The sequence below is a fragment of the Marmota monax genome, unplaced genomic scaffold (genome assembly GCF_021218885.2).
Source record: "Marmota monax isolate L192 unplaced genomic scaffold, Marmota_monax_Labrador192_F-V1.1 WCK01_AAM20220418_F8-fsc00019, whole genome shotgun sequence".
NCBI lineage: Eukaryota > Metazoa > Chordata > Mammalia > Rodentia > Sciuridae > Marmota > Marmota monax.
The window spans coordinates 3,944,505-3,971,321 of record NW_026695242.1 but is presented as its reverse complement, the minus strand read 5'-3'; the positions used below and the strand labels follow the sequence as shown (position 1 = coordinate 3,971,321).

Sequence of the window (26,817 nt, the reverse complement as noted above, 5' to 3'; positions counted from 1 at the left end):
GAATGAATGGAAAAAGAGTGACTACAGGCTATTGTATTGTCAGTGGTTCACCCCCATTGGTTAGGAGAGGGGTGAGTGATAACTTGAAAAATGGAAGGTGCTAGGGTGTCCTGTGGTTTGTATTAGGTCGAACTGTGTGAAGTTTCTATTTTATAGTGCTAATAGTTGGATGTTGGTAATGAATGTGGTTTAATCTAGTATCTGAGGATGTAAATGGCCACTATATTTTTGTACCCCCCCAACTCATTCTGAGACATGTTCATCCATAAGCACAGAATGTAGGTTTGTAGGGAGAAAGGATCAAGGCTGTAGCTACAAGACAGGCCTGAATTTCTACCTGGAAGTTGAAGGTGGTGTACTTTGGGCATGTATCATGTATTGTGGCCCGTTGGCCATCTCTGATGCATGGGCTCATTTTTCCAATTTTGGAATTGCCAGCCAGTCCTATCTTCAGAATGCTATTTATAAGATATCTTTAAAATGGGTTCCCCAAAGTGGGCATTTAGGGTAATGACAAAGTCCATAGACCTTCTCACAGTTGTAAGTTCTGGGATTGAATTTTAGTTCAGTCTTGTAATATGTGAGCACTTGCCAGGCATTTAAAATAAATAAAGTAAAATAAAATAAATGACTAAGGAGGCAGCTCTGTCAGCTGAATGGGGTTGATTGCAAGAGGCTCCCTGGAAGAGGGAGACTTGGAGACTTGGCCATATGTCATTACCCTGTCACCTTTTAAGTATCATTTGGAGATTGGAGGGCATTTTATACTCAATAGTAATGGGATGGAATTTGGCAGTCTGGGGAGGTTTGCTTAACTAACTCTATTGTTCTAGCACCCTGAGGGTTGAAGGCCAGTGAGTTTATCTGCTGTGTCCTTTTCTGAGGCCATGTGCATTACAGGGTGATTGGGAGGGGACAGTGTAGAAGAGACAGAAGGAAAGCCAGAGGGGCAGTTGTTGGAAAGACCCCGGAGTGAGAGGCTGGTTGTTAGGATTCTATTAGTGTGCTCTGACATTGGGGTTTCTTTGGACACCTGAATCTGGCCAATTTTAGTCTAATTTCCATTGTGCCAGGATTAGTCTCCATCACACTAGCTGTTTCAGGAAAGGGGAAAGGGGAGCTGTTGGCAGAATCCCTGAAGCCCCTGAAGCTTATTTGATCAGGAAAATAGTCACAGTGTAGCCCTTTTGTGTGTGAGGAGCATGCGTTTAAAGGTTTAAAGTTGCGGAAGCAATCATCAGATCAATGACTCAGGGTTGTGAGCAGCTGGGTAATTTCCGTTTGCCACATTGTTTCTGTTCCATTTGATTTCCAGGTGTCCTACATAGGCCAGGACTGCAGAGAAATTCCAGAACACCTTGGCAGGGACTGTGGACATTTTGCAAAAAGGCTGGATCTGAGCTTCAACCTTCTGAGGTATGTAACCTTCACAGGATGCAGGCCCAGCCTGGGAGGCCCAGTTCCCCTGGGTACTCATGGGCCAGCAGATGGAAGTCAAAGGTTCCAGCTCTGTACAGAGTGTTCTTTTATTTAGTGCAGGGTCCTGAGACACATGGAATCAAAACCCAAAAGTTTGACTCCACTTCAAATGATTTGTTGGCTTGTCTTTTTGTGTCGTTGGAGGAGCATCAAGTGTTGGAGCATCATCTATGTCACCTGAGTTTCCACGGGAGGCCGTCACATTATCACTTTGTTCTTTCCCTTTCTCACTGCTGCCTGTGTAGATGAGTCAGAATACTCTTAGGGAAGGAATGAGATGGAGCCAGCAAGAGTTTTGGGGGCATTTAGGTGTGCTTTCTTGGATAACTCCACCTTCTTAGGCATTTGCCAAATCATAGGTAGGGCCTGTGCATGTGTATGTTTTCTTTCTTTTACTTTTTATGAATTAGAGCTTTAAATATTTGTGATTATGATTTCTCCCAGATGGTGTTTCAAAGGAATCAGACACTGTTGGCATGGGGTGGGTGGGAGGGAAGGAAATCCTCTAACAACTGTTCCAATCTTGGCAAAAGGTAAGTGTGATCTTGTATGTTATTTTAATGGAGAACACAGTTATTTCATTTTGTCCTAAAAGGTTATGGCTTATGACTGGGACCTGGGGGGCTGGGGGAGTAGGTACTTGAAAGGCACATATCAGTGGGATAAATGAGCAGGGTCAGGCTGGTGGCTTTTCCCATTAAGCTGGTTCTACTCAGAGCTTTTCCCCTAAGTGCCATCATTGAGTTCTGTGTTGTCCTCTGTCTAGGACAAACTCTTGGGGTAGAAGGAGGGGTGAGGAACCTGAATCCCACTCTGGAGCTCAGGCACTATCCTGCTTTCAGCCTTGGATTCTTTTCACTCCCAAACTTGGAGTCAAGATACTTGTGACTTAAGAATTTGGGGGAAATGGACAAAAATTGAGCACTAAGGCAGCAGTGGGTAGAGGAGAATGTGAGCTACACCAGCAGAGTTCTAGCTGGTGCCCTGGAGCACTGAGACCCACTGAGTGTCGTCTCTAGGAAGGATGGTAGAGGGAAGAGCATGGCCACCATGTGTTCTTTCCCTGACTCCCAGGGTTTGCATGTCTGTGGGGAGATGTGGAAAGTGGTGACCAGAGGGAGCCAAACAAAGAAATGCAGATCCTAGAGAAATGCAGGATATTTTCTGGTCCCAGTACCCAAAGAAGGGACAGAGTGCACATCCCAGAGTGGGATATGTCTGACACTTGTGTGAACCTTGGCGTGTGTGCACTCTGAATAGCTCCCCTGCCTGGGTTCAGACGAAAGGTTCCTTTCGTGCAGGAGTGCCTTTTGTGGGACTGGCTTCCAGGGCCTCAAGACATCAGGACTCGGGGCTGTGGTTGTCTTGGGAATGACTGGTGGAAGCCTGGATGTGCTTCTGGGGAGGCTGGACCCTGTGAGGGAGTGTCAGTGGAAACAGGCCATGGGACTGGGCTATCAGATCTGAGGAGATATCTTCGTCGTGCCTGGGGCCCTGCCTGCCTTTGGCACAGAAGAGGCTGAACTTTGAAAAGTGTGTGCAGGGCTGGATCTGTCCTTATTATAGGAAACGATGGATCCTATATGCAGGAAAATTTACAAGGGGGAGGTCTGTAAAGTGGATTCAGTGGAAAAATAGTAAACACATATTCTCCTTTGATGAGGGGAGAGAATTTTCTGTAGTGCTGAATTTGAGGCTGCTCAGGAGCTGTTCTTGGGGTGTCTTCTCTGCACTGGGCTGTACCTGGGTTCGGACAGGGTTGCACAGTGGAGGGGTGAGGCCCAAGGTTCAGGAAGAGTTTGTTTAGGAGGGAGTTACAGACCAGAGTGGAGAGAAGCACACTGACTTGACTCGGATATGCTTGGTTGGGATCATCTTTACCCTTCTTTATTTACCTAACTATGGGGCAAGGGAGATGGCACTATTCTTCATGGTGTCAGAGGAAGATGTGAATGTACTCTGGTTACAGTCCATCTTTGCCTTTATCTAGATCAGAATCTAAGATGTTTTAGATGCTTAACTGTTCCCCTTAAAAAGAATAAGGGTGAGGAAGAGGGGAGAACAGAGAGTAGCGAAGAGATAGGAGATCATCAAGCTTTCCAAGTAAGTGGGTATGTCATAAATGACCCAAGCCTGGTAGGCTTCAGGGATCATCATATCGAAATGAAATACTAGAAATCTGCACCCCATATCCTGTAGAAAGTTTCCTCCTAGACCTGCCCCCCTCCATGATTATGGGATTAAAGAGGAGCATATTTCCCAGTCAATCTAAACTGCACCCAGATTTACCATATCATCCGTTCTGATTATCTCTTCACTTCTTGTCTATGGTTCTCCTTTGGCAGCCTGCTTGGCTCCACTAGGGATACCTGCTCTTCTATGAAGCCAGACACAATGTTATTATGTATTATGCCAGCTCACGGTGTAGTGTGTATGTGAAGGGGTTGGTGGTGGACATTGTAGCATATAGCGGGAGACACATTTGGGATAGCACTGTTCCTGGGAATCTTTTGGGTACTCCTTGCTGGCCCTGCTCATTTAGGGTTAGGCCTTCTGCATATGACCAAGTGCTTTTCTCTCCCATGTTATTTACTGTATTTCCAGAGCTGCCCTGAGAAACACAAAACTCTTTTCACTTTTATATATACAGAAAAATTAACCCTCTCCCTTCCTTTTAAGAACATCTCTGCAGCCTTCCTTTTGACATCCCAAATCAAGTCAGGGTACAACCTAAAACAGAGCAATAAAATTCTTCCCTGGATTGCAAGATTAGTTGCAGTCTATTTGTGTATTAGGTCACAATTTATTTTTAGGCAAAGGGTTCTATTTATTCATTTTTTGAATAGTTCAAACCTGCACGTGGCAGAGGCTTTCCAAAGATCAAACATACAAAGAGGGAGACAAGAGTCTCCTCCTCACCTGTGTCCTTTAGCCTCCCACTTCTGCTCTGAACTCTTCACTATTGTTACTTAATTTTTGTGTAGTATTCCAGAGTTGGTCCAAACAGATATTAACATGTGATAATTTCTTTTTTCCAACTTTATTAAGGCATAATTGACAATTAAAAAGTGTACATATTTGTGGTCAGATGTTTTCATAGTCATATATACTTAGGTGATTACCATATTTAAGCTAATTTGCATATGTGTCACTTCACCTAGATACCTTTTTCTAATGGTGAAAACATCAAAGATCCACTGTCTTAGAAAATTTCAAGTGTATACTACAGCAACATTAACTATAGCCAGCCTGCTGTCTGTTGTATGAACGTGTTTAATCCATTTTGAGTGTATTTTTTGGTATCATTTTTTATGAGTGTATTTTTATATATGGCTTGAGATAAAGAGTCAAATTTCATTCTTCTCTAGAACTTATTCATCTTGCATAACTGAATATTTTTCTTTTTGAACAACATCTCTTCATTTCCCCCACCCACCAGCCCTTTGCCAACCACCATTCTATTCTTTGTTTCTGTGAGTTTGACTTTTTAGATTCCATATGTAAATGAGATGATACAGTGTCTTTCTGTGCCTGTTTTGTTTCACTTAGCATAATGTCCTCCAGGCTCATCCATATTGTTGAAAATGACAGGATTTCCTTCTTTTTTATGGTGAGTAATATTCCATTGTGTTTATCAGTTTCACTTTTTCGAAAAAATCCATTCACTTGTCAGTGGACACTTAGGTTGATTCCACATCTTGGCTACTGTCAATAGTGCTGCAATGATCATGGAATGCAGATGGCTCTTTGGCATGCTGCTTTAATTTCATTTGATTTATTCTCAGGAGTGGGCTTTCTGGGTCATATGATTGTTTTATTTTTAATTTTTTGAAGAACCTCTATACTGTTTTCCATAATGGCTATCTCAATTTGCATTCCACCCCTAGTGTGTGAAGATTCCTTTTTCTCCACATCTTGGTCAGCACTTGTTGTCTTTTGATAATAGCTATTTAACAGGTGAGAGACGATATCTCATTGTTGTTTAGGTTGGTACTTACCTGATGAATAGTGATTTTTTTTCACCATATATCTACTGGCCATTTATCCTTCTTTTTTTGGTACTGGGGATTGAACCCAGGGGTACTTTTCCACTGAGTCACATCCCCAGCTTTTTTTATTTTTTATTTTGAGACAGAATCTTGCTAAGTTGCTGTGGATCTCACTAAATTGCTGAGGCTGGCCTTGAACTTGTGATCTTCCTGCCTCAGCATCCTCAGTTGCTGGGATTATTATGCACTATCGCATCTGGTGTGCACTATCACATCTGATTATACATCTTGTTTTGAGAAGTGTCTATTAAGAATCTTTGTTCATTTTAAAATGAGGTTATTTCTTTTCTTGCCATTGAGTTGAGTTCCTTATATATTTTAGATATTAACCTCTTAGATGTATGAAGATACGGTTTGTAGAAGTGTCCTCCAAAGGCCTAGGTGTTAAGAGGCTTGGTTGCTAGCTCTATGGTGCTATTGGGAGGTGGTCCCTTAGAGGTGGGACCTAGTGGGAGGTCTTAAGTCATTGGGGGTGTACCTTTGAAGGGGATTATGAGGTATTTCTCTCTCTCTTTTTTGAGGTGAATAGGCCTTTTTGGTCATATGCTCCTGCCATGAGGCACTGCCTCCCCACAGGCCCAAAAGCAACAGGGCCAAATGACCATGGACTGAAACCTCCAAAACTGTGAGCCAGGATAAACTTTTCCTATTTTTAAGTTGATCATCTCAGGTTTTTTGTTATAGTAATGCAAAACTGACTAACACATATGGTTTACAAATATTTTTCCCATTTCATAGGTTGTCTGATCATTATTTCCTTTGTCGTGCAGAAGCTATTTAGCTTCTGTAATCCCCTTTATTTATTTTTGCCTTTGTTCCCTGTGCTATTGGTGCCATATCGAAAAAATCATTGCCCAAACCAATATCAAGACACTATTTCTCTTCTAGTGATTTTATAGTTTTAAGTCTTACATTTAAGTCTTTAATTCACTTTGACTTGTTTTTTCTTTATATAATGAAAGATAAGGATCTAATTTCATTCTTGTACATGTGGATGTCTTGTACATGTGTCTGTTTTGTGCCAGTACTATATTGTTTTTCTTTGTAGTATGTTTTGAAATTAGGTAGTATGATGTCTTCAGCTGTGTTCTTTTTGCTTAAGATTGCTTTGGCTATATGAGTCTTTTGTGGTCATACTAGTTTTTGTGAAAAAAAAAAATGCCATTGGAATTTTGATAGGGATGACATTGAATCTGTTGATCACATGAGGTAGTGAGGACCTTTCAACAATATTAAGTCTTCCAATCCATAAACACAGGATTGCTTTTCATTTATTTGTGCCTTTTAAAATTTCTTTCCTCAATGTTTCATAATTCTCAATATATATATTTTCATTTCCTTGGTTAAATTTATTTCTAAGTATTTTATTGTTGATTCTGTTGTAAATGGGATTGTTTTCTCAATCTCTCTTTTGGATATTTATTTATTGTTAGCAGGAATGTAACTGGGTTTTTGTATCTTGATTTGTTATCCTGTAATTTTACTCAATTTTTTAGATTTAATTTTTTTTTCAAAGAGAGAGGGAGGGAGGGAGGGAGAGAGAGAGAGAGAGAGAATTTTAATATTTATTTTTTAGTTATCGGCGGACACAACATCTTTGTTTGTATGTGGTGCTGAGGATCAAACCCGGGCCGCACGCATGCCAGGCGAGTGCACTACTGCTTGAGCCACATCCCCAGCTCCCAGTTTTAATTTTTTGGTAGAATCTCTATGGTTTTCTATGTGTATCATCATGACATCTGCAAACAGAGACAATTTTACTTTTTCTTTTCTGATTTGGATGCTTTTTATTTCTTACCTATTGTTCTGGTTGGGATTTCTAGTACTATACTGAAAGAAAATAATAAGAGTGGGCATCCTTGTTTTATTCCTGGTCTTAGAGGAAAAACTTTCACTTTATCACCATTGAATGTGTGATGTTTGCTGTGGCCTTTATTCTGTTGAAGTACATTCCTCTGTACCTAATTTGTTGAGAGTTTTTTTTTTTTTATCATGAAAGCATGTTGAATTTTGTTGAATGCTTTTCCTGCCTCTATTGAGATTATCATATGATTTTTATCTTTATTCTGTTTATGTGGTGTGCCTCATTTATTGATTTGTGTATATTGAACTCATCCTTGTGTCCCATGGTATAGTATCCTTTTAGTGTGTTGGGTTTTTTATTTTTATTTATTTACTTTTTGTGGTGCTGGGGATTGAATCCAGGAGTACTCTGCACCAAGCTATATCCATGACCCTTTTTTAATTTTCTATTTTTGAGATAGGGTCTCACTTAGTTTTCCAGTCTGGATTTGAACTTGTGATCCTCCTGCTTCAGCCTCCCAAGTATCTGAGATTATAGGCACGAGCTTCTGGGCCCAGCTTTAATGTGATATTGAATTCAGTTTGCTAGAATTGTTGAAAATTTTGCATCTGTGTGCATCAGGGATATTGGCCTTTAATTTTATTTTCTTGTTGTGTCTTTGTCTGGCTTTGGTGTCAGGGTAATTAATTCTCACCTTGTAAAATGAGTTTGGAAGTGTTCCCTCCTCTACTATTATTTTGAAGAAGTCCAAGAAGAGTTGATGTTAATTCTTTCAATGTTTGGTAGTATTCACTAATGAAGAATTAGGTCTAGGGCTTTTCTTTATTGGGTAGTTTTTAATGACTTACTTAATGGCCCTGATTATTATTGCTCTGTTCGATGAATTTCATCTCATATGCCCACATGTGTATTTACTTTACTACCAGGCCCCCAAACCCATCCTTCTTTGTTGTCTTATCATTCATTCTTAGCCATACACCATCCTTAATGTTGATCTCATCTGTAAAAATGTTGGTTCTGCTGATTCTTCTGTGGCTACCTGCTCATGCTGACAGGAAGGGTAGTTATGAATTTATAAGCTCAGAACTTTTGTTTAAAATTACCATCTGATTTTTTCTTCCTTCCTATTACATCTCAGGGTATTCTGCATTAACATTGATGAATCCACCTCTGTCTCAGTTGGATTGTCCAATAATAAACTGTTTACCTCCCCATGAAGAAGGTCAGAACTTTCAAGTTTTATTGTTTAGATGACTCTGTCTTGGGGAAATTAAAGTCACTGGAATCAATGTCAGGTTGGAAGTTGGAAAGGGAAGTAAGAAAACAGGCCCAAATAAAAACTCAGTCTCCCTTTTGAAGTCTGAACATCACTCTCCTCTGCTATTTCAGCCTGGATCTGATTCTTCCTGTTGTGATTAGGTGGGAACAAGTTTAGCTACAATGACTGGGACAATCTCTTTGTACAAAATTTTGTACAAAAATTCCCAGAATTGGGATCCTGCCATCCATCCTGAAATGAGGATAGAGGATTTAGGAAGTTAATCAGGTTACATCCAGAAGGAGTGACCTTTTGCCCCTTGAATCTGAATGCATGAATGTCCATGATCTAATGTCTTTATCTTCATGAAATTACATTTAAGATCTTTATTTTGGAAGATAATTTTTCTAATGTAAAAGCAGCAATAATAAATATAGAAATATTTGAAAATATAGAAAGTTATAAAGGAAACAGTTGTGTTTTGAAATCACTGATAATTTTACCAGCCAGAAATCACCATTGTTAAAATCGTGATGCCTTCTTAGTCTTTTTTACTGCCTTAAAAAAAAAAAAAATCAATGCTCTTGTTCACACTGTTGGAAGCATTTTTCCATCTTGATAAATACTGCTCATACTGCTCACAATTTTTAATGGTGTCTAAGTTATTTCTTAGTATTGGACATGTGGTTGTTTCTAGATTTTTACTGTTATAAATGACTCTATTGTAAATATCTTTGGAGTACTCATTGATGAGTATGTCTTGGTTGCTTTGGATAAATTCCTAGAGACAAAATTGTCAGGGGGGCTTTCCTACATGTGTCAAATTTCCCTCAAGAGAGATTATGCCAGTTTCTGCTACCAAGAGTATATGAAGTCCATTGGTTGAATTCTTGCTTGAGCTTCTTCATATTTTGCCTTTACTTTGCAGATGAGCAAACAGAATCCTTTGATTTGCTCAAGGCAAAGAGAATCCTCTCCACCCACTGCTAGGGAGTGAACGCAGAGGCACTCAACCACTAAGCCACATCTCCACCCGCTTTTAAATTACATTTTGAGGCAGGATCTCACTAAATTGCCTGGATTGTCCTTGAACTTGCATTCTTCTTGCCTCAGCCTCCCAAGTTGCTGGGATTACAGGAGTACACCTCCATGTTCAGCCCAAAGAGAGCTTTTCAATGAGTTGTTCTAATTTCAGTTTTTCCTCTCCCTGTTTGGGGCAGGGAAAAAATCCTCTCTGGTGGTCCCATTCCTGTCCCTCAAGGATCCCGAATGCTTTGAGTGGGTTGTCTGCTTAGCTTGTTGAACACACTGGCAGAGCAGAGCTCCTGTGGCAGTGATAAATATGCCCATGTCAATCTGGCAATAAAAGTGAGAGGGTTTAATTGATCTATGGCAACAGGAAGCTTATGTTTTAAAAATTAAATTATTTGCAGTCGCATCTTATTTAGCATCACTCTGATAAATGCACTGGATAGGGAATTGCTTAGGAGAAAATTTCTTAGGTGGGAGCTTGCTTGTTGCTTCCCTGGCTTTGACCAGGATGAGGGGAAAGGACTGGGAGATTTGTGCAGTTCCAGTGAAGATCAGAGGGTCTACCTTCTCCCTGCGCCTGCATGCAGAAGGGGACACCTGGCATACCATCACAGCTTCTTTAAGGACACACAACCACACTTTCTTTTTGTTTTCTATTACTATTTTTATTAGTGCATTTTAGTTATACATAATATAGGGGTTCATTTCGACCTAATCATACAAGCATGGAATATAATTTGCTTCAGTTCAGTCTGTAGTATTTTCACTTTCTTTTCCCTTCCCTCCCTCCTCCCCCTGTTTCCTTTCCTCTACTCTTTTGGTCTTCTTTCTATTTATTTATATCTTTTTAAAATTAGTGCTTTATAGAAATGTATAAAGGTGAAATTCACTATGGAATATTCATATATGTACACAGCATAGTTTGGTCAAATTAATTCTACCGTTCCTGCTTTTTCTTGTCCCTCCTCCTTTCCCCTCAATCACCTTCTTCTGCTCCACTGATCTCCCTTCCCCTCTTATTTTGGTCCAGCTTCTGCATATGAGAGAAAATATCTGACCCTTGACTTTCGGAGTCTGGCTTATTTTATATGATATTCTCTAGTTCTATTTACCAGCAAATGCCATATTTTCATTTTTCTTTATGACTGAGTAAAACTCCATTGTGTATATATACCACATTTTCTTTATCTATTCATCTGTTGACAGGCATGTGGGCCAGTACCATAACTTGGCTATTGTGAATTGTGCTGCTATAAACATGGATAAGACCATAACACAATTGTATGCTGATTTTAGTTCTTTTGGATAAATACTGAGGAGTAGGATTGCTGGGTCAGATGATGGTTCCATTTCTAGTTTTATGAGAAATTTCCATATTGATTTCCAGAGTGGTTTACTAATTTGCAGTTCCACCAACAATGGAAGAGTGTAGACTTTTCCCTACATCCTCGCCAGCATTTATTATTATTTATATTCTTGATAATTGCCATTCTGACTGGAGTGAGATGAAATCTTAATGTAGTTTTGACTGGCATTTCCCTGATTGTTAGAGATATTGAACGTTTTTGCATGTATATATTGACAACTACACTTTCTTTGTGGGCCTGTTAAATTGTTGCTCAGTTGGGAAGATGGACCTGTTTGGACCTGGGGACTCACTGCTCCACCCTTTCCCATGGGAAGAACCAAGACTTTGACTTTAGACCACCCTGGCTTGAAATCTTGCTTATGTCACTTTGGTGTTTTACTCATCTTGATCTAGTTGCTGAGGTGTTAAGTGCTATATGTAATATTCCTATAAGTTACCTGGGACATAGTAGGTCTTCAGTAAGCATAGCTATTGTAGAACATGATGCGAGTAAGGCTGAGAGTCCAGGTTTGACCCACTTCACTCTCTAATAATCATTGGGTTTCTTTACAGATATTAAAGATTTCATATATATTTGCATATCTCTGTACTCTGTGGTAGGACTGCTTAGCAGAAACTTTTAAGAACCAATGCACAGCTTGCTACTTTCACTTCCCCTGCTATCATGATACATCAGTCTGGGATTTTAACTGTAGACAAGCAGATCCCTTTGCTAATCTATTTTGGATATAGACTTTGAGAAATAAATCTGTGTTATAAATTTTGGAAGTTATTTGTTAATTCAGCACAACCCAGCCTATCCTAACTTATACAAATACTTTAGTTTTACAGCTAATCCTAATATTCCATAGGCTAACTTCATTCATCTTGTTTATTTTTAATCCACATCAGCTAGGAGGGTACACTTGGTCATATTCTAGTAGTGGAATAGGAGAGAAAATTCCCCATCTTAACTCTTAGGAGAGCAGTTCACAGAACATGTTCTGTTGGCAGTGGTCTTTACTAACCTGTGTCTTTGCAGTCAATGACCTTGTTCACACTTCTTTTTTTTCCAAACTCCAAATTTAGTGGTCTTTCCTGGGAAGCATATTGATTGACATTCGGTGGGGAGGCAACAGAACTCATGCCAATAATCTTTGATAAGAGCTTTGGTAGCAAAGAGAGACTTTAGAAAGATAAACTGTTCTTGAAATTTCGGTATATTTCTAGGGCATTAATAAATCTTGCATGATTCTGATGAGGCACAAGGTTCTGTGTAGTTGATTCTCTGCTGAGTAAAGTGGTTTAAAACACATACACACTTTTTTTTTTTTTCCGTGGTCGTTCCAAGACTGTCACTGGCCATTCTAATGTATCTACCAACCAGCAGAACATATGACCAAAAGGTGACATGGAAAATGACTTGACAGGTAAAAGTTAAGGTCTCAGTAGCAAGACCTTAATTCTCTTTATTTCTAACACTTTCTTTCTGGAGTGACCACCATGACTATAGAAGCACAGGAAACAGTTGACTAAGCTAGGGAGGGAAGGGCATTAAGGGACAGGTATCAGGTACTGTGAGGTGGTTTCCACGGCATTTCCTCCACTCCCATGTCCTCCTGACTTCCTGGATTTCTACCCTTTGGGCACAGAATGTGGGGTGTTGAGCCACAGTGGGTGAGTCTGGGCTGGGAAGTGGTGGGCAGTTGGAGAGGACTGCTCAGAGGTCGCTGGACTTTCCTGAAGTTCATGATGAGGATCCTTATAATTTACAGTATAATTTAGAAAGTGCTTTCACAAACATCGTCTCCATATTTCTGCCATTATTTGCTGCTTAGGATGAGAAATTCCTGAACTTTTAAATACTGTCTTTTATTTCCCATCTCACCCATTTTACTCCCCCAGAATCCTGGGGTTTGTATTCTTTTCTCTCTCCCTGAACTGTTTGGACCTTGGGCCTCACTGCTCCACCTTTTCCTCTGCCCTGTAGATACAATTGTGCATGTGAGTAATGCTGCCCTCCATATTGTCAAGGTTGCCGTGGAGTTCTGGGGTGTGGAGGGTAGGAAGAGTGGCTGGGGACCTTAACCTTTTCAGACTTTCTCCTCACTGGACCTCCAGGTTCTCAACCAATGATTAAAATGGGACAGTTAGGACTAAATGGCCCCATGGTCTGACTAGCTGCATGGCTATTTGAAACTGCTTTCCATGGTACAGATTATTACTTTCTTTGCTTAAGGAGCTGGTCTGTGACTTCTAAACCTATATTTTGTTGTGTGTGGGAAGTTTCTTTTTTCTTATTAAATCACTCAAAGCTGTTGGAAGTCACTGTCGAAGGTTGGAGTAGGTCTTGCTCATCCACGTTTGAGGCCCCTGAGTCTTACACATTGCCTCCCCTCCTCTCTCCTGATTCTCTAAGACCTTTCTGGTTTGGAAGTTTGGCCAGGTAGGACCTCAGAGGCCTGGAGGTGAGGGCAAGCATTCAAGAGAATGCATTTGCTTCTTCCTTCTCCTCTTGAACTGGGAAGCTTGGCTCAGATCCAAGGTCATGGTCATGGGAGAAAAGGCTTAGCAATTGCTCTGGCTGGACCGTTTGTTGTTCCAGCCTTGAAACGGGTAGACCTTGAGGGAGAACTGCATGCTAGGGTTTTGAGTCTAAAGGGAAAAGAAGAGGTGGGGTGGGAGTGCATTCATGCACTTGGACTCATGTGCACACACTCGCTATTTGAAAAGACCCTTTCTTCTCCTCAGGGACTGTGGTGTTGGTGATTTTAGCTGTTCCCCATTCCTTGATGATGAAAAGGGAGTGATTATGCTTTATGCTGGGTGTCTGTACTTAATTGCAGGAATATAATAACTGCAAGTTCTCCCTGGCCAAGACTTTTCCCATAAAAGGTCTCTCCCATCCCAGCTGCTTTCTTTCCCTGTGCACCCCCACTCCAATCATTGCCATAAGACAAGGTCACTTAGGGTTTTAAATGAGAGAGACATACACACATGTTCAGGTTTTGTTTAGAGTTTAAATAGAAAGGCTCCTCCCCCCAGACCCATCATTACTGAGATCAGCCAAATGCCCCCCACCTCTGCACCACCTCCCCTAAGCGCCTCTCTGACTTTACCCAGAACCCAATTTTTTCAGTCTCCTGGGCGTCTGCTTTTTCTCTGGTTCTGAAGAAATAAGAGACGGGTACAACAGGGAAGACCGACAAAAGAGGTTTAAAAGAAAAAAAAAATCCCCAAACCATTCTTGAGATAAAGCAAGACTTATTAAAAACAATTGGAGGGGAGAGCAAAAGAGGGGGTGTTAACCCCCACACGGCCTGTCTTCTGCCGCAGAAGTGTTTTAAGAAAATGCACCATTGTTAAAACTTTTTTTTTTCCTTGATGGATTTATTTATAAGGTAGAGAAATATTTTCCCCATAATTGGGTAACTCTTAATAGTAGCAATTGCATATTTATCAGTGTGAGGGGCTGTTATTAATGTAACTGTCAGGCCCAAACACATTTCTGCATTAAATCCATTTAGTATGTGCATTATTCGGGCTCGAATGTCACCGGGACATCAAAGCCCCGTAGGCATGGAGAGCTCAGTGCCCTGCTGTGGCTGCCGAACAGGCCCTTGATCAATAAATGTAACATGTTAATGCAGAGCAAATAGAATAAAAGATTTCTTTGACAAGACATGAAAAATCACCTTGTGGCAGCTGGCATGTGATGCCGTTTCTGGGGAGACACTAGCAAAGTTGATCTGACAAGTAAAGAGGGGAGATGATGGTTGTAAGGTGCTTTTGTTTCAAACTTCTTTCTTGACCTGTCAGGTTTTGAAGGCGCCTCAATGGCTCTTTTTTGTCATGTGAAAATTGTAGTCTTAGGTAGTTATGAAGCAGTTATCTCTTCTCAAATTGTGAATGCTGCTGTTTAATTGATTCACTTAGCATTTGAAACTGTCACGCATTAATAATTGCGAAATCCTGTAGATACTGCGCTAGTGTGTCATGCTTAAACGTGTAGTTATCAGAAAATTAATATCCTTAATGAACCGGTGCTTTCAAACTAACATTGCATGAAATCTCTTTTGCCCTTTCATTTGCTGAAGCCACATCCGCCAGTTTGCCGAGAATCACCTCTCGACAGTTTGCTTTCTTGATGCCCGACAAATGCCAGCTTTGCTGTGGGTACATCGCGTGCTCAATGACAATAAATATAGTAATTATACTGGAGTTAGTAATTAACATAATTGTAGTCAATTACGACAAATACAGTGCAGAGCTAAATAAATGAGAGGGGAGAAATTAGCAAGCTAATTGATTTATCTTTACTTGGCTTTCTATTATAACTGGCAGGGCTGTTTTTCTTGGGGTGGGGGAGAGGAGGAGAAAAAAATCCCCACAAGGATTGTTTACAAATAACTGATTTTGTTTTGAAGTTGCTTTGTCTTTTGACTTATTACACTTCACCCCCTACTCTGCTTGCAAGGGGGAAAAAAGAAAAGAAAAAGAGGGAATTTAAATGCCAAGGGAACATTTTGTTAATTTAGCTACATCAAGCCGATTGCGGCAGCGAAGGCGAGACAGGATTTAGCTTTCTTTTCGGCTTGAGGGTTATAATTTTTTCTTCTCAGGTATTGCTCTGGTAAAGAAGTATTTTTTTGGTGTATATTTGTGTGTGTGTGTGTGTGTGTGTGTGTGTGTCCTTAGTCTCCATCAGCAAGGTGATGCTTTGCCTGATGGTACATTTGGGGGTTATGTGTGCGTGCGACTTTGCTTAGTTCTGGGCTCTGGGCTCTGGGCTTGGCATGAGAAGTGGGCATGTTGGACTTGCATCAGTCCCACCTGATCTTGTTACACCTGTATCCCTCCATACCCAAGGAAGAGATGGAGGAAGTGGCCAGTGTTGTTGGAGAGGGCAGGGGAGGGGCATACCCTGTTCCCAGCCCACTTTCTGTTCTTTGCCACATTTCAGGTGCCCGGGGTCCTGGGCTGTCTCACTCCTGAGGCTGCTTGGGAAGTACGTACTGGGGTCTCACTGCCCATTTATTTCGAGCTAGTTGATTCTGCGCTGCCTGGAGCCCTGGTTAATGGTGTTTATCGCGCGTCTCTGTTCTTTGTTCACCCTTTTCAATGTGACTGCTGTTCAAGCCATTCAGGGAGAAACTGTACATGTTTTGAGACTTGGGGTCGCATCATAGCCCTGTTTTTCTCTCACAAGTTTTAGACATAGGATTTTTTTTTTCTTTGCCTCTTGACATAAGATGGGGTTAGTGACCAGAGCCCTTTTAGGATTGGGTGCTTAAATTTTTACTCTGGTCTTAGCCTAGGGTAAAATTCAATGCTTTCAAGGTATGGCAGTTTTCTTTTCATTTTTCTTTTTCTTTTTTTTTTTTAAAAGTATTCAGCATTTGTTCTCAACCTTATCTATACCCCAGGTTATTCCTCTGAAAAGTCAGCAGTTTAGCCAAGCAAAAATTTGTTTAGCTTTTCTTTTTGAAGATTCTACCCGGTAGCTTTCTCGTCTGACACAAAGGGAGTTAGAGGCAGCAGTTTTAATTCTACATAGCGCGTATAATCATGTGTGACCTTGTGTGGAATTTGCTTTTTCAACTGCATTAAAATGCTGGATATCTGTGAGAACACCAGGACCAGGATGCACTGGACACTGCTTACTGTGGTCATTCTTCATGTGCATTTCATTTGGAAATCAATTTTAGAAATAAAATATTTATATACAAGGAGTCACTTAAATTATTTACAGTTTACAGGCAAAATGGTCTTTCTGATGAAGCTTCAAATTATTTTAATAAGTGTAGGAGACTTTTCTGAGGGAAAAAGGCTTTTGTATTTTGGAGGAGAGAAAACAATACCTGGAAATTCAGTCTGATTAAATTTTCTAGGGATCCAAGAGAAATCAGAGGATTCATATGTAGAGCATTGTTTACTCAGAAAAGACACTTTCTAGGTATTGTTGTATATTTCCAGAGAGGGTAGCCTTGTGGACACCTCTGAGAGGCATTGTGGGTGGGGGGCAGGTGGAGCATGAATGAGTGAGTATGTGAAGGAAAACTGGCTTTGAGCATTGCCAAAATGTGCTGCTTGGAGTACTTTTGTCTCTGCTTGTGGTCTCAAACTAGCTACTGGTTTTCATAGTTTCTCTTAAGTAGCACTCAGTTGTATAACAGGAAAACAGGATGACAAAGGAAGACATGTCATTGTTATTATCTTAAAATTAAAGTTGTGTTAATTCAAGCTAGCCTTGTTCTGTTCCCCTATTGCTAAAGAAATAACACTCCTGGGGATCATTTCCATATATTTTTAAATAAAATGCCATTTGTAAAGGTGCCTGTTTCTTCAAGACCCTCTTCTGTTTCACTTCTACATACATACCTCTAGAGGCCTTAATATGTGAGTTTTGAGGGGCTTTGCTTCCCCCAAATTCTAATGATTTTTTTAAACGATTTATCTCTGTATTAGTATTTAGTTTGTCAGATTACATGGTATAGGGTTCAAATGCCAGTGAATCAGTCTGTATGACCTTGGACCAGTAACTCTTGAGTCTCAGATTTCCCATTTGTAAAATGCAGATATTAATTTAATGATTTTTCTTTTGCCATTTTTTTCTGCACCAGCTCTGTAGATTGAACCTATCAGAATACATTTACAGGGTTGATGGAGCAGGATGAGAGGGGCTGGGTGAGTTAAGAACTTTGGTTGTCACTTTCTGAGAAGTTGGGTGGGTGGGCACTTGCCCACTCACAGGCTGGTCTTTGAGAGGGTAGGTTGGAATTGCTTAGTGGGGTGTTAGTTTGATTTCAGCGACTTTTCAGAATATGTTCCCTGTTTTTTCTAAGTGCATCAGCTTGCTCTCTCAGGATTGGGCAAGCAAGAGGGTGGTCCAGGACCCCAGGAAGGAGCCTGGGGAGGCAGCCATTTTCACCCATGCTAACAGTTGATTGGCGGCTCTGCCCTGGTTAGCCCTTGTGAAATTCTTCCCAGACACCTGAGCCAGACTATCCTCACAGAAAGCTAACCAGCCCTCCAGTTGCTGTTTGAGGGGGCTAATGAAGACCCTAAATTCCGTACTTGGCAGCTGGACTTTAGTAAGAAAAATGAGGCTGATGTGGGCTGTAGAAAAAAGGAGCCTTGCAATGGCTCCCGAAGGCCCTTTTGTCTAGTGCCCTGCCTCTGAGGAATACTGATTTTTTTTTTCTTTTTTCTGGTCCATGACAAGAGGCCCAGGAAGAGAGACTAGAGGGAGAATTTAACTATATACTTTAAAGTGTTTCTTATCTTTTTCCTCTTTATCTGATGGGTGGAAGTCAGAGGGATTATTAAAATGATTGTTCTAGTTGCCATGAACAATTGGGTCCCTCTATCAATGAGCTCTGGGCCAAGTGGTCTTTCTTCAAGGTCTGGTAATGGCTCATGCAGCCATGACAATGGACTAGTCATTCAAATAGCAAGGATGGGTGGGACCTGCTAAAGGGAGCAGGGCTTCCCCAGAGCTTTGACCTCAAAGGCCCAGGACTTGGACCATTGTTCTTTGCAGGTCCCCTCCTCTACTTTATAGATCCATAGATATTATTGTATACAATGCCTCAGGTGATGGGAGACAGAGTTCCTGTGAAGGCTCCAAAGCTCCCTAGCTCTTGGAACTTACAAATGTGACACTTCCTCCTTCAAAAGTTCACACACTCAATGTGGAGAGAAGGTGGGATTACTGAAGACAATTCAGGGCCTTGGTCACATTCTTCCAGTGGGCTTTGGGAACCTTGCATTTGTCTCCTGTGGGGGAACAGAGTGACTGCATCTCTGGAAAGCTTGTTCTCAATGACTTAACAGCATTGGGAACCACGTGTGGAGGGGAGAGGTCCAAGCTGGCCAGGCAGAATGAATGTATTGACCCAGGTGAGCCCCCGATGGCTCCCAGATGAGTCTTCTGAGTTATACACAAGTCTGATAAAGCACAGTCTAATAACGTGCCAGGGGCATCAGGTAGATCATGTGTCTAAGACATTCTGAGGAGGGAGCAAATTTTCAAAGTAAACTTTATGAAGAGATGGAAACCTGGGCCCCACCCTGGAGGGAAGGCAGGATTTGTCCAGTGGGTCAAGGTTTCTGGACTGAGTAGACAGCTTGCATGATGGCAGAGCTTTGGGATTAGGTTTGTCGTCAGTGGGATGGAGAGACCCTGATCTCTGTGCCCTCAGGGGTTGGTTGGAGTCCTGGAGGAACTTGAAGAGCAGAGTGTCTTCTCAACATGAAGACATACCCCCCAGATGCCGGTGCAGAGCTGGGACATGAAGGGCAGAGTGTTTTAGGGAGGGCTGGCCAAGGAAGGACTTGAGGGTATGGGTTCTCTCTCTTAAACCTTCACCATGGAGTGACAGGCATGTGGAGGAGAGAAGCCATCTCCAGCTGGCTGAGTGGGGCTTGAGCATTGGCCCTGACACACATACATGACAATTATGCTGTTAGAAGGGTCACAGCTAATGCAGTTCTCCCATGACTCATGCCACAGTATGCGGTGCCTTCTGCACACTGGCCCTGCTCTTGCTCAGAAGGTGAGGAACTCAAACTTGAAACTTTGTCTTTCAGAAATCCTGTTTATTATCACTCTCCCACAATGTCTTGTTTCTGCAAGGCGGGCACTTAGGGTGCATCCTCCCCTGGGAAAATTGTGCCTCATCCGTTGTGCAGACACCTTGGAGCCTTTGAAGGTACTTTGTCTCCAGTTGAAATGTAGGCTTTTCCAGGACAGGAATCAGCTTCTCTTCAGGAGTATCCCGGGCAGAGTGTGTAGTGGCACCTCTCTGGTGGAAGATGCAATTCAATCTGAGAATTTTTCATTTGCTAAAGTGGATTTTTAAAAAGATGGAAATAGCCTTTATTGTCAAAGGTGATACACGGGTGACTCCCATTCATCCATCAGCTTTCCCTGATTACCTTCTTAGATCTTATGGCAAGCCAGGCATTCTTTGAGGTTTAAAGGCAAGAATGAAAGGGTACTGTGGTTGAGTGACTTTCCTAAGGATGCGCAGTGGTCAGTGGGGAGCCAAGATTTAAATGCATCTTTGTGTGACTCTCAAGCCCCCCTTCTTAGCTCCTATATGTACCCCATTAGATTGTCTGTTTCCCCGCCAGTTTGAATTCCTTGTTGTCTTCAAGATCTTTATCTGGCAACCTAGTGCAGGTTGGTAACTGCATGGTGGAGGAGAAGAAAATTTTATTTTTCAGGATCCTGAAAATGGGTCTTCCACCCTCTGCCTTCAAGGATGTTGCTGTTTGATTTTCTTCTTCAACTTATATTTGACGTCATCATTTTGTCAAAAGGTGATAAAAATTGAGTACATGCGTAACTTGGAGATATAGAGGGTTTGGTTCCAGACGGTTGCAATAAAGCAAGTATCACAATAAAATGAGTCACAGGAATTCTTTTGTTTCTGTGGACATAAAATTTATATTTACGCTATACTGTACTCTATTAAGCATGTAATAAAATTGTGTTTAAAAAAGCACATACTTTAATTTAAAAATTATTGCGAAGAAATGCTAAGGATCATCTGAGCTGTTGGAAAAATGATGCCTGTAGGCTTTCATGACACATGGTTGCCACAGACCTTCAGTTTGGAAAAAATGCTATATCTATGAAGTATTATAAAGTGAAGTGCAATAAGACGAGTTTTAAAAGTTTGTGAAAGATTAGATTGGGTTAAATTTTATTGTTATGTTCCTTTATGGACCTCTGTGACACTGGTTCCACCTTGGGTATGTTTTGGTCCTGTTGCTGCTTTTGTTTATCTGGACAACCCTTAGGAGCCTGTCTCAATTTTCTCATCAGTTATAGGCAAAGAATATTGTATAATTTTTTCACTCTTCAGGGCTGCCTATAGGTTGCAAAGGAGGTAGGTTATTATAAATCACTAAGAACTACATAACTCTATTATTGATTGTGTTTTTGCTTTTAAGTGAGAAACTAAGTACTTACTAGTTTGAAGCTCAGAGTCATTGTTGGAGTTCTGGAAGAACTTCAAGAAGCCACCGGAGTTCTGGCTGGAGGATGGTAGAAGAGCAAGGATATCATGAAAGAGGACACCTGAGTACTGAGTAGCCACCTTCATTCCATCACAGATGATTTATGAAACGTCAAGCAAGTAATATCATCTTCATTGCCACTTTCCAAATGGGGGATAATGGTACTCACTTGAGAGGGTTGTGAATATCAAATGAAATGAAATATGAAATGTGAAAGAGTTTTGTTCTTCCTGTAGAAGATGTTGTTGCAGAAGAACCAACATCCCCAAAGTAGTTTATGTCATTTTTGATTCTTTTGTTTGCTTTTGAGCAGAATTATCTTTGGGATTATTTTCCTTGAGGTCCTATGCCATTGGTGTGTTAAAGGTTTGGTTTTTCAAAGTTGAGGCTCTGGAGGGGTCTAGCTCTTGCCAGACCACAAATCTCAAGGTTATGGTATTGGGTCTGAATGGCAGGTTTCCCTTGGGCAAGAACAAGGGAGAGTAGGATGCTTCCCAAATTATCTAAAAGTAGGGGGTGGTGAAGAAGCAGAATCTTCATTAGAATAAAATAAGCATAATTATTAATACTGTGGATAGAATATTAAATAGGCTCTGCAATCACTGCAAGATTTTAAAACAATCAGATGCCAGAGAAAAATTCTATCTTTTTAAATAATTTTGAGTGACTTCAGTTTAAAAAAACATATCCAGTTATACTGCTGACATCAGACTGGAGAGGAATTTTCTCATTCAACTCTCCCTTTTCCTCCTCTCAGTTTGTTCGATCATGGACTATAACTGAGAATTTATGTATATATTCTCATTCAGGCAGAAAGAGCTACTTTTTTTTTTTTTTAAACGGGGTCTCTCTGTATTGCCTCAATACAGAGCCTCAAGTTCCTGGGCTCAAGTGATCCTCCTGCTGCAGTCTCCTGCATAACTGGGACTACATATATGTACCACTGTCCCCAACTCTGAACTACTTCTACCTTCCTGCTTTGAGTTTGAGAAACAGTTGCCTTGTGTCTAATATACAAATCAAAAGGAAGATTATAGACTTACTGAGGTTTTTTTTTTTTTGATTATTTCTGCAATTATAGCTTCTCCCATCTGATTTTTTTTATCTTTACTAAAAGTTTGCATCTTATGTGATTTCTGGTCTGCTTTGAATTGAATGGCTCAGTTGTAATGAACAGGTTCTCTTAGGGTTTTCTTTATTTAAGGGATCCTTAGAGTCTCTTCCCAGAAGATAATTATAAAAATCACATTTAGGCAGTGCATAGCAAGATGCAGTATGGAGATTTGAAATTGATTTAATATTAAAAGAAGACTGTACACCCAGAGTTTAAACTAGTGAGATGATAGAGAAAGTGAGGAAATAAATGAGGAACTAAATGTGGGCCAGGTGGTCTAGAGAAAGCCTGCTCTGAATTCTGTTAATCAATTTAGTAAAGAAAAGTCTGCTATTGACCTTATGAAAGTGTTTTAGTTTGATGCTTCTGAGAACTGTTGAGGCTGTGTAAAGACTTCTTCTCTTCAGTCTTTATTTTCTCTCACCTATCTACCAAGTAGCAATACTGATAAAACACTGACTAACAGGTATTTGGTGCTTACTGTGCTATTTTATTGAATTCTTCCAACTTTGAGAGGTTTGCATTCCCTTTTTACAAAAAAAAAACGAGGCTTAGATTCATCAAGTAACTTGCCAACATCACATACAAATGTGAAAGGGGGAACTCCGCTGTCCCCCTTTATCACATTGTTTGATTCCTTCTGTGGACCCTATGCTGGGCAGAAGGAGCCTTATGGTTAGGTTGGTTTAATCCAGTGGTTTTCAAAATTTCTTTCCCCATAGCAGAATCCCTGTCAAATGAATTTTTATATAGGCCTAATACAGAATAAAAATGTTTTAATATTTACTTTAAAAAAGTGAATAAAAAGCAAATCAGCAAAACAATATACCACTTCTCTCAGAAAAACTCTTCCTTGATTTTTTTTTTTTAAACCAGGGATTGAACCCAAGAGTGTTTAATCACTGAGCTACATCCCCAGCCTTTTTAATTTTGAGACAGGGTCCTGCTAAGTTGCACGCTGCTTTTAAATTATAGTTTTAGGAAACAGTTAACGTAATCTAAAAATTAAATTTAAATTAGCCATTTGGAGCAATTCAGAAACCCCTCATGGAACCTTAGGGTTCTACAGAACACACTTTGAAAAACACTGGTCTAACGCTTTCTTTTAACAAAGGAAACCGAGGCCTAGAAAGCACAAATGGTTGCTTGGTACTAGGGAACAGGAAGTTCGGTCAAAAAACTTTTTACATTTTAAGATTAGTTTTTCAAGCTTTTAAAAATTTCTTGTAAATATAAAAGTAGTTCATATTCATTTTATTAAAAAACTAAAAATACAGAAAAATATACAGAAAGAAGTAGAACATAATCCATAACTTTATCAGTGAACAATAAACCTCTTCTAACATTGAGTGTAATATTTTTTTCAGAATTAGGATTAGGCTGCATATATGGGCTTATGTTCTATTTCATTCCTTTAATGTTATGAGGTTCAATTTTCTTGGGTGATAAGGTTTTTACGGTGATTACATAATGTTTTTCATAGATATGACATACTTTAGCTGTTCTCTTATTGTTCAGCAAATTTATATATTATTTTTTACTCTTTTTTGTGGGGGGAAGTAGGTGGGTAGTAGATATTGAACTTAGGGGCACTCAACCACTGAGCCACATCTACAACCTCTTTTTATATTTTATTTAGAGACAAGGTCTCACTGAATTGCTTAGCACCTCACTGTTGCTGAGGCAGGCTTTGAACTTGTGATCCTCCTGTCTCAGCCTCCTGAGCTGCTGGGATTACAGGCATGTGCCATCACACCTGGCTTATTTTGTACTCTTTGGTTTAATAAGAAATGCTGGGATGAACATATTTGTCTATAAATTGTTGTTTTATAATTTTCACTGTTTTGCTAAGATAATTTCCCAAAGAGTGAAAATATTGAATGCATGAAGGGTCAGTAAAGAGACATTTCCACTAAGCTCCTATCACTAGGCTCATGGCTGAGGCCCCGTAGCAAACCATGGATTAATAAGAGGAAAGCATGCAAATTTATTTAATATAAGTTTCATATGACATGGGACATTTAGAAAGGAAGACCCCCCAAACAGGGAAAGCTGTGTGTGTGTTATTAACACTAGGTTTGGTGGAAAAATGGATAAGTGTAGAGAGGCATGACCAGATGCAAAGTGTGATCTAGTGGTGATGAACTGGGGCAGCTTAGCAGGGCACGTTCAGATTCTTCTCTGAGTTGTGCGTCTTAAAGATAAGGTTGTTCCTTTTCTTGAGGTAAAGAGGGTACCTCTTAAATGACATTCTTAAGGCCTGCTTTAAGGGCAGGGAAAGATAAGATTGGCTTTCCTGCTTCTGCTGCCTTTTCAAATACTTTGATGTCATATTTTGGGGTGGCGTGTCCTTTACCCCATCACCCCATCTGACCATTTGTCTTAGCTGTGGAGTGTCCAAGGGTTTGGAGTTTTCTCCTTCCCTATAGGAGGAGGAAGAAGGGTCAGGTTGGGGCTCAGGGGAAAAACCATTCTGAGCATCCTGACATGTGTCCTCTTCACAAACTGAGTGCTGGTGTGCGCTTACAATGGTTCAAATACAGGTAAACACGTAGATCTGTGGGACACTTCGTGGGGAGAACACTGTTCTCCACTCAGGCCTGGCTCACTTGAGTGTGCAGGTCCCTGGCCACTGCTGGGGCAGGGAACTCCTGAGGCACTCTCTGGGCAGACCTTTGCCCCAGGGCATGTTGGATAGGGCTGTGCCAGGCAGCCAGGCTAGCAAAGGAGGGAAAGCAAGAGATCCAAGCCATTTTCAGCTTTTCCTTTGCAGATCCAACCTTTTAAGCATACCTACATTTACCTGCAAAGGCAATCGTTTTGCATTTTAATGACAAATCAAGTACGCTAACTTGCATTTGAAACGAAAGTGCCTTAAATGTCTCTGGCTGTCAGAATGAGATGTTAGGAGCTTGATGAAAAGCGAACAAAGAAGACAAAGTATGAAGCCTGGATACAGTGCAAAATGAAATAAAACCTTGTATGGCCTGTCAGGGGTGTCAGTTGATATTCATATCTAAAGCACATTATAGCATTACTTTGCAGCGCATAGCTTACTCATCTGTCTTTTTTAATTCATCACATTCGAGCCCACATCTTTTAAGTCTCGTGTGTCAACAATGGAAGAAATCTGTTAATTGACAAATGAGTGTCACAAATGTGAATTGGTGCCTTTACATCAGCGGCAGGTGTAGTCTCTTTTGTTTTTTGTTGGATCTATTATTGGCATAAGCCAGTGTAAGACATCTGTCTTTGTCGGAATGAGAAATGACAGGCCTTCTTGGCTGTCATTGTCTTAGTGCGTGCTCATTCTGTGAGATACTGTATAAAGATAAAATGTCAGTTAAAAGAATATGAAAAACTATCTGGAGGAAGTCCTTAAATTACTCAGAGAGGGGATCCGGGAATTGGGGCTGAATTGAAATCCGAGTGTTTCAGTTTGTATCTATCACACCTATTTAAAAATAATATTTCCTGAGTAACAGGATGAGGTTATCAGGCATTTAGGAAAATGTTATGTTGTGCCGATGTAATTAGCTTTATAAGGTGGGGAGAAAATCTACCTTTGCAAGATATGAATTTATTTATTATAAGGTCATCTTTCCGACAAGCTCAGAATTGTCTCAATAAAAACACTCCAGGTAGGATTCTGGGTGTTGATTTGCATGTGTTTTGAGATATTGAAATTGTTCTTCTCCAATTTCTTTTTCGGTTATATTCCTATCTGAGACTGATGAGAAGCGTAATGAAATAAAAAAGCAGCAGTTGTGAGGTGATGAGACAATTAGTGGGGAGAAAACTGTTAGTGTCACAGAGCTTCTGGTGGGTTTAGAGATGCAGGCGAGGTCTGGACACCTGAGGCTCTGTTGATAATTCAATTTCCTGCTGGTGAGTTAGGAGGTTGTGGATCTGAGGGTGGAGGCTGCTCCCTTACCCTTTTTTTCTGGGGGGTACCAGGGATTGAACTCAGGGGCACTCAGGCATTGAGTCACATACCCAGCCCTATTTTGTATTTTGAGACAGGGTCTCACTGAGTTGCTTAGCACCTCACCATTGCTGAAGGTGGCTTTGAGCTCTCCATCCTCTTGCCTCAGCCTCTAGAGCCGCTGGGATTACAGGCATGCACCACCAAGCCTGGCTCTTTACCCTCTTCTCGCTGTTTCAGTGAGAGCCAGATAGCCGGGGTGTTTAGGGTTGGTGAGGACTGGGTGACTTCAGCTGGGTATGTCCTTGTTATAGGATGGGCAGACTCTAAGGAGGGCTGCCCAAACTTGAGTGTGTCCACAGTCCCCCAGGGAGCTTGTTCAAATGCCAGTAGGTCTGGGATTGGGCCTGATATTCTGCATTTCTAATAAGTTCCCAGGTGATACTGACCTGCTGCTTCGCAGAATAGACTTGTGCATCAGGGACTTTGATTCATTCTTCCCATAGACCATGTGAGGGGCTCCCTTAGTGTGGAGTTATGAAAGTCTCAGGATGCTGGGATGGCCTGGGCTGCTTTGGACGATTTCTACATGAAGAAGTTATTTCTTCTGCAGAAATGTTTCTAATCACTTTGGAGGAGGCCAGGATCTATCGATTTTCTTCCAGCTTTATGTGTCTAGGGAGACAGGCCCTTCTCCTAAGTTCAAGGTAACCTCTTGCCTTCTCTGAAGGGGTGGGTGGGTGTTGGTGTGTGCGCTCATATGTGCTGTGCACATGTGT

The 26,817-nt window shown here is 40.8% G+C and overlaps 1 protein-coding gene across 3 annotated transcripts in view; it reads left to right on the top strand.

The window, feature by feature from the left end:
- Positions 1-26,817, top strand: part of Lrmda (leucine rich melanocyte differentiation associated) — a 1,020,522-nt gene that overhangs the window by 5,393 nt on the left and 988,312 nt on the right. For all 3 annotated transcript variants that reach the window (XM_058577977.1, XM_058577983.1, XM_058577979.1), the window contains exon 2: positions 1,316-1,416. In XM_058577977.1, the coding sequence (XP_058433960.1) occupies positions 1,316-1,416 (101 nt within the window). The remainder of the gene's footprint in view (positions 1-1,315; positions 1,417-26,817) is intronic.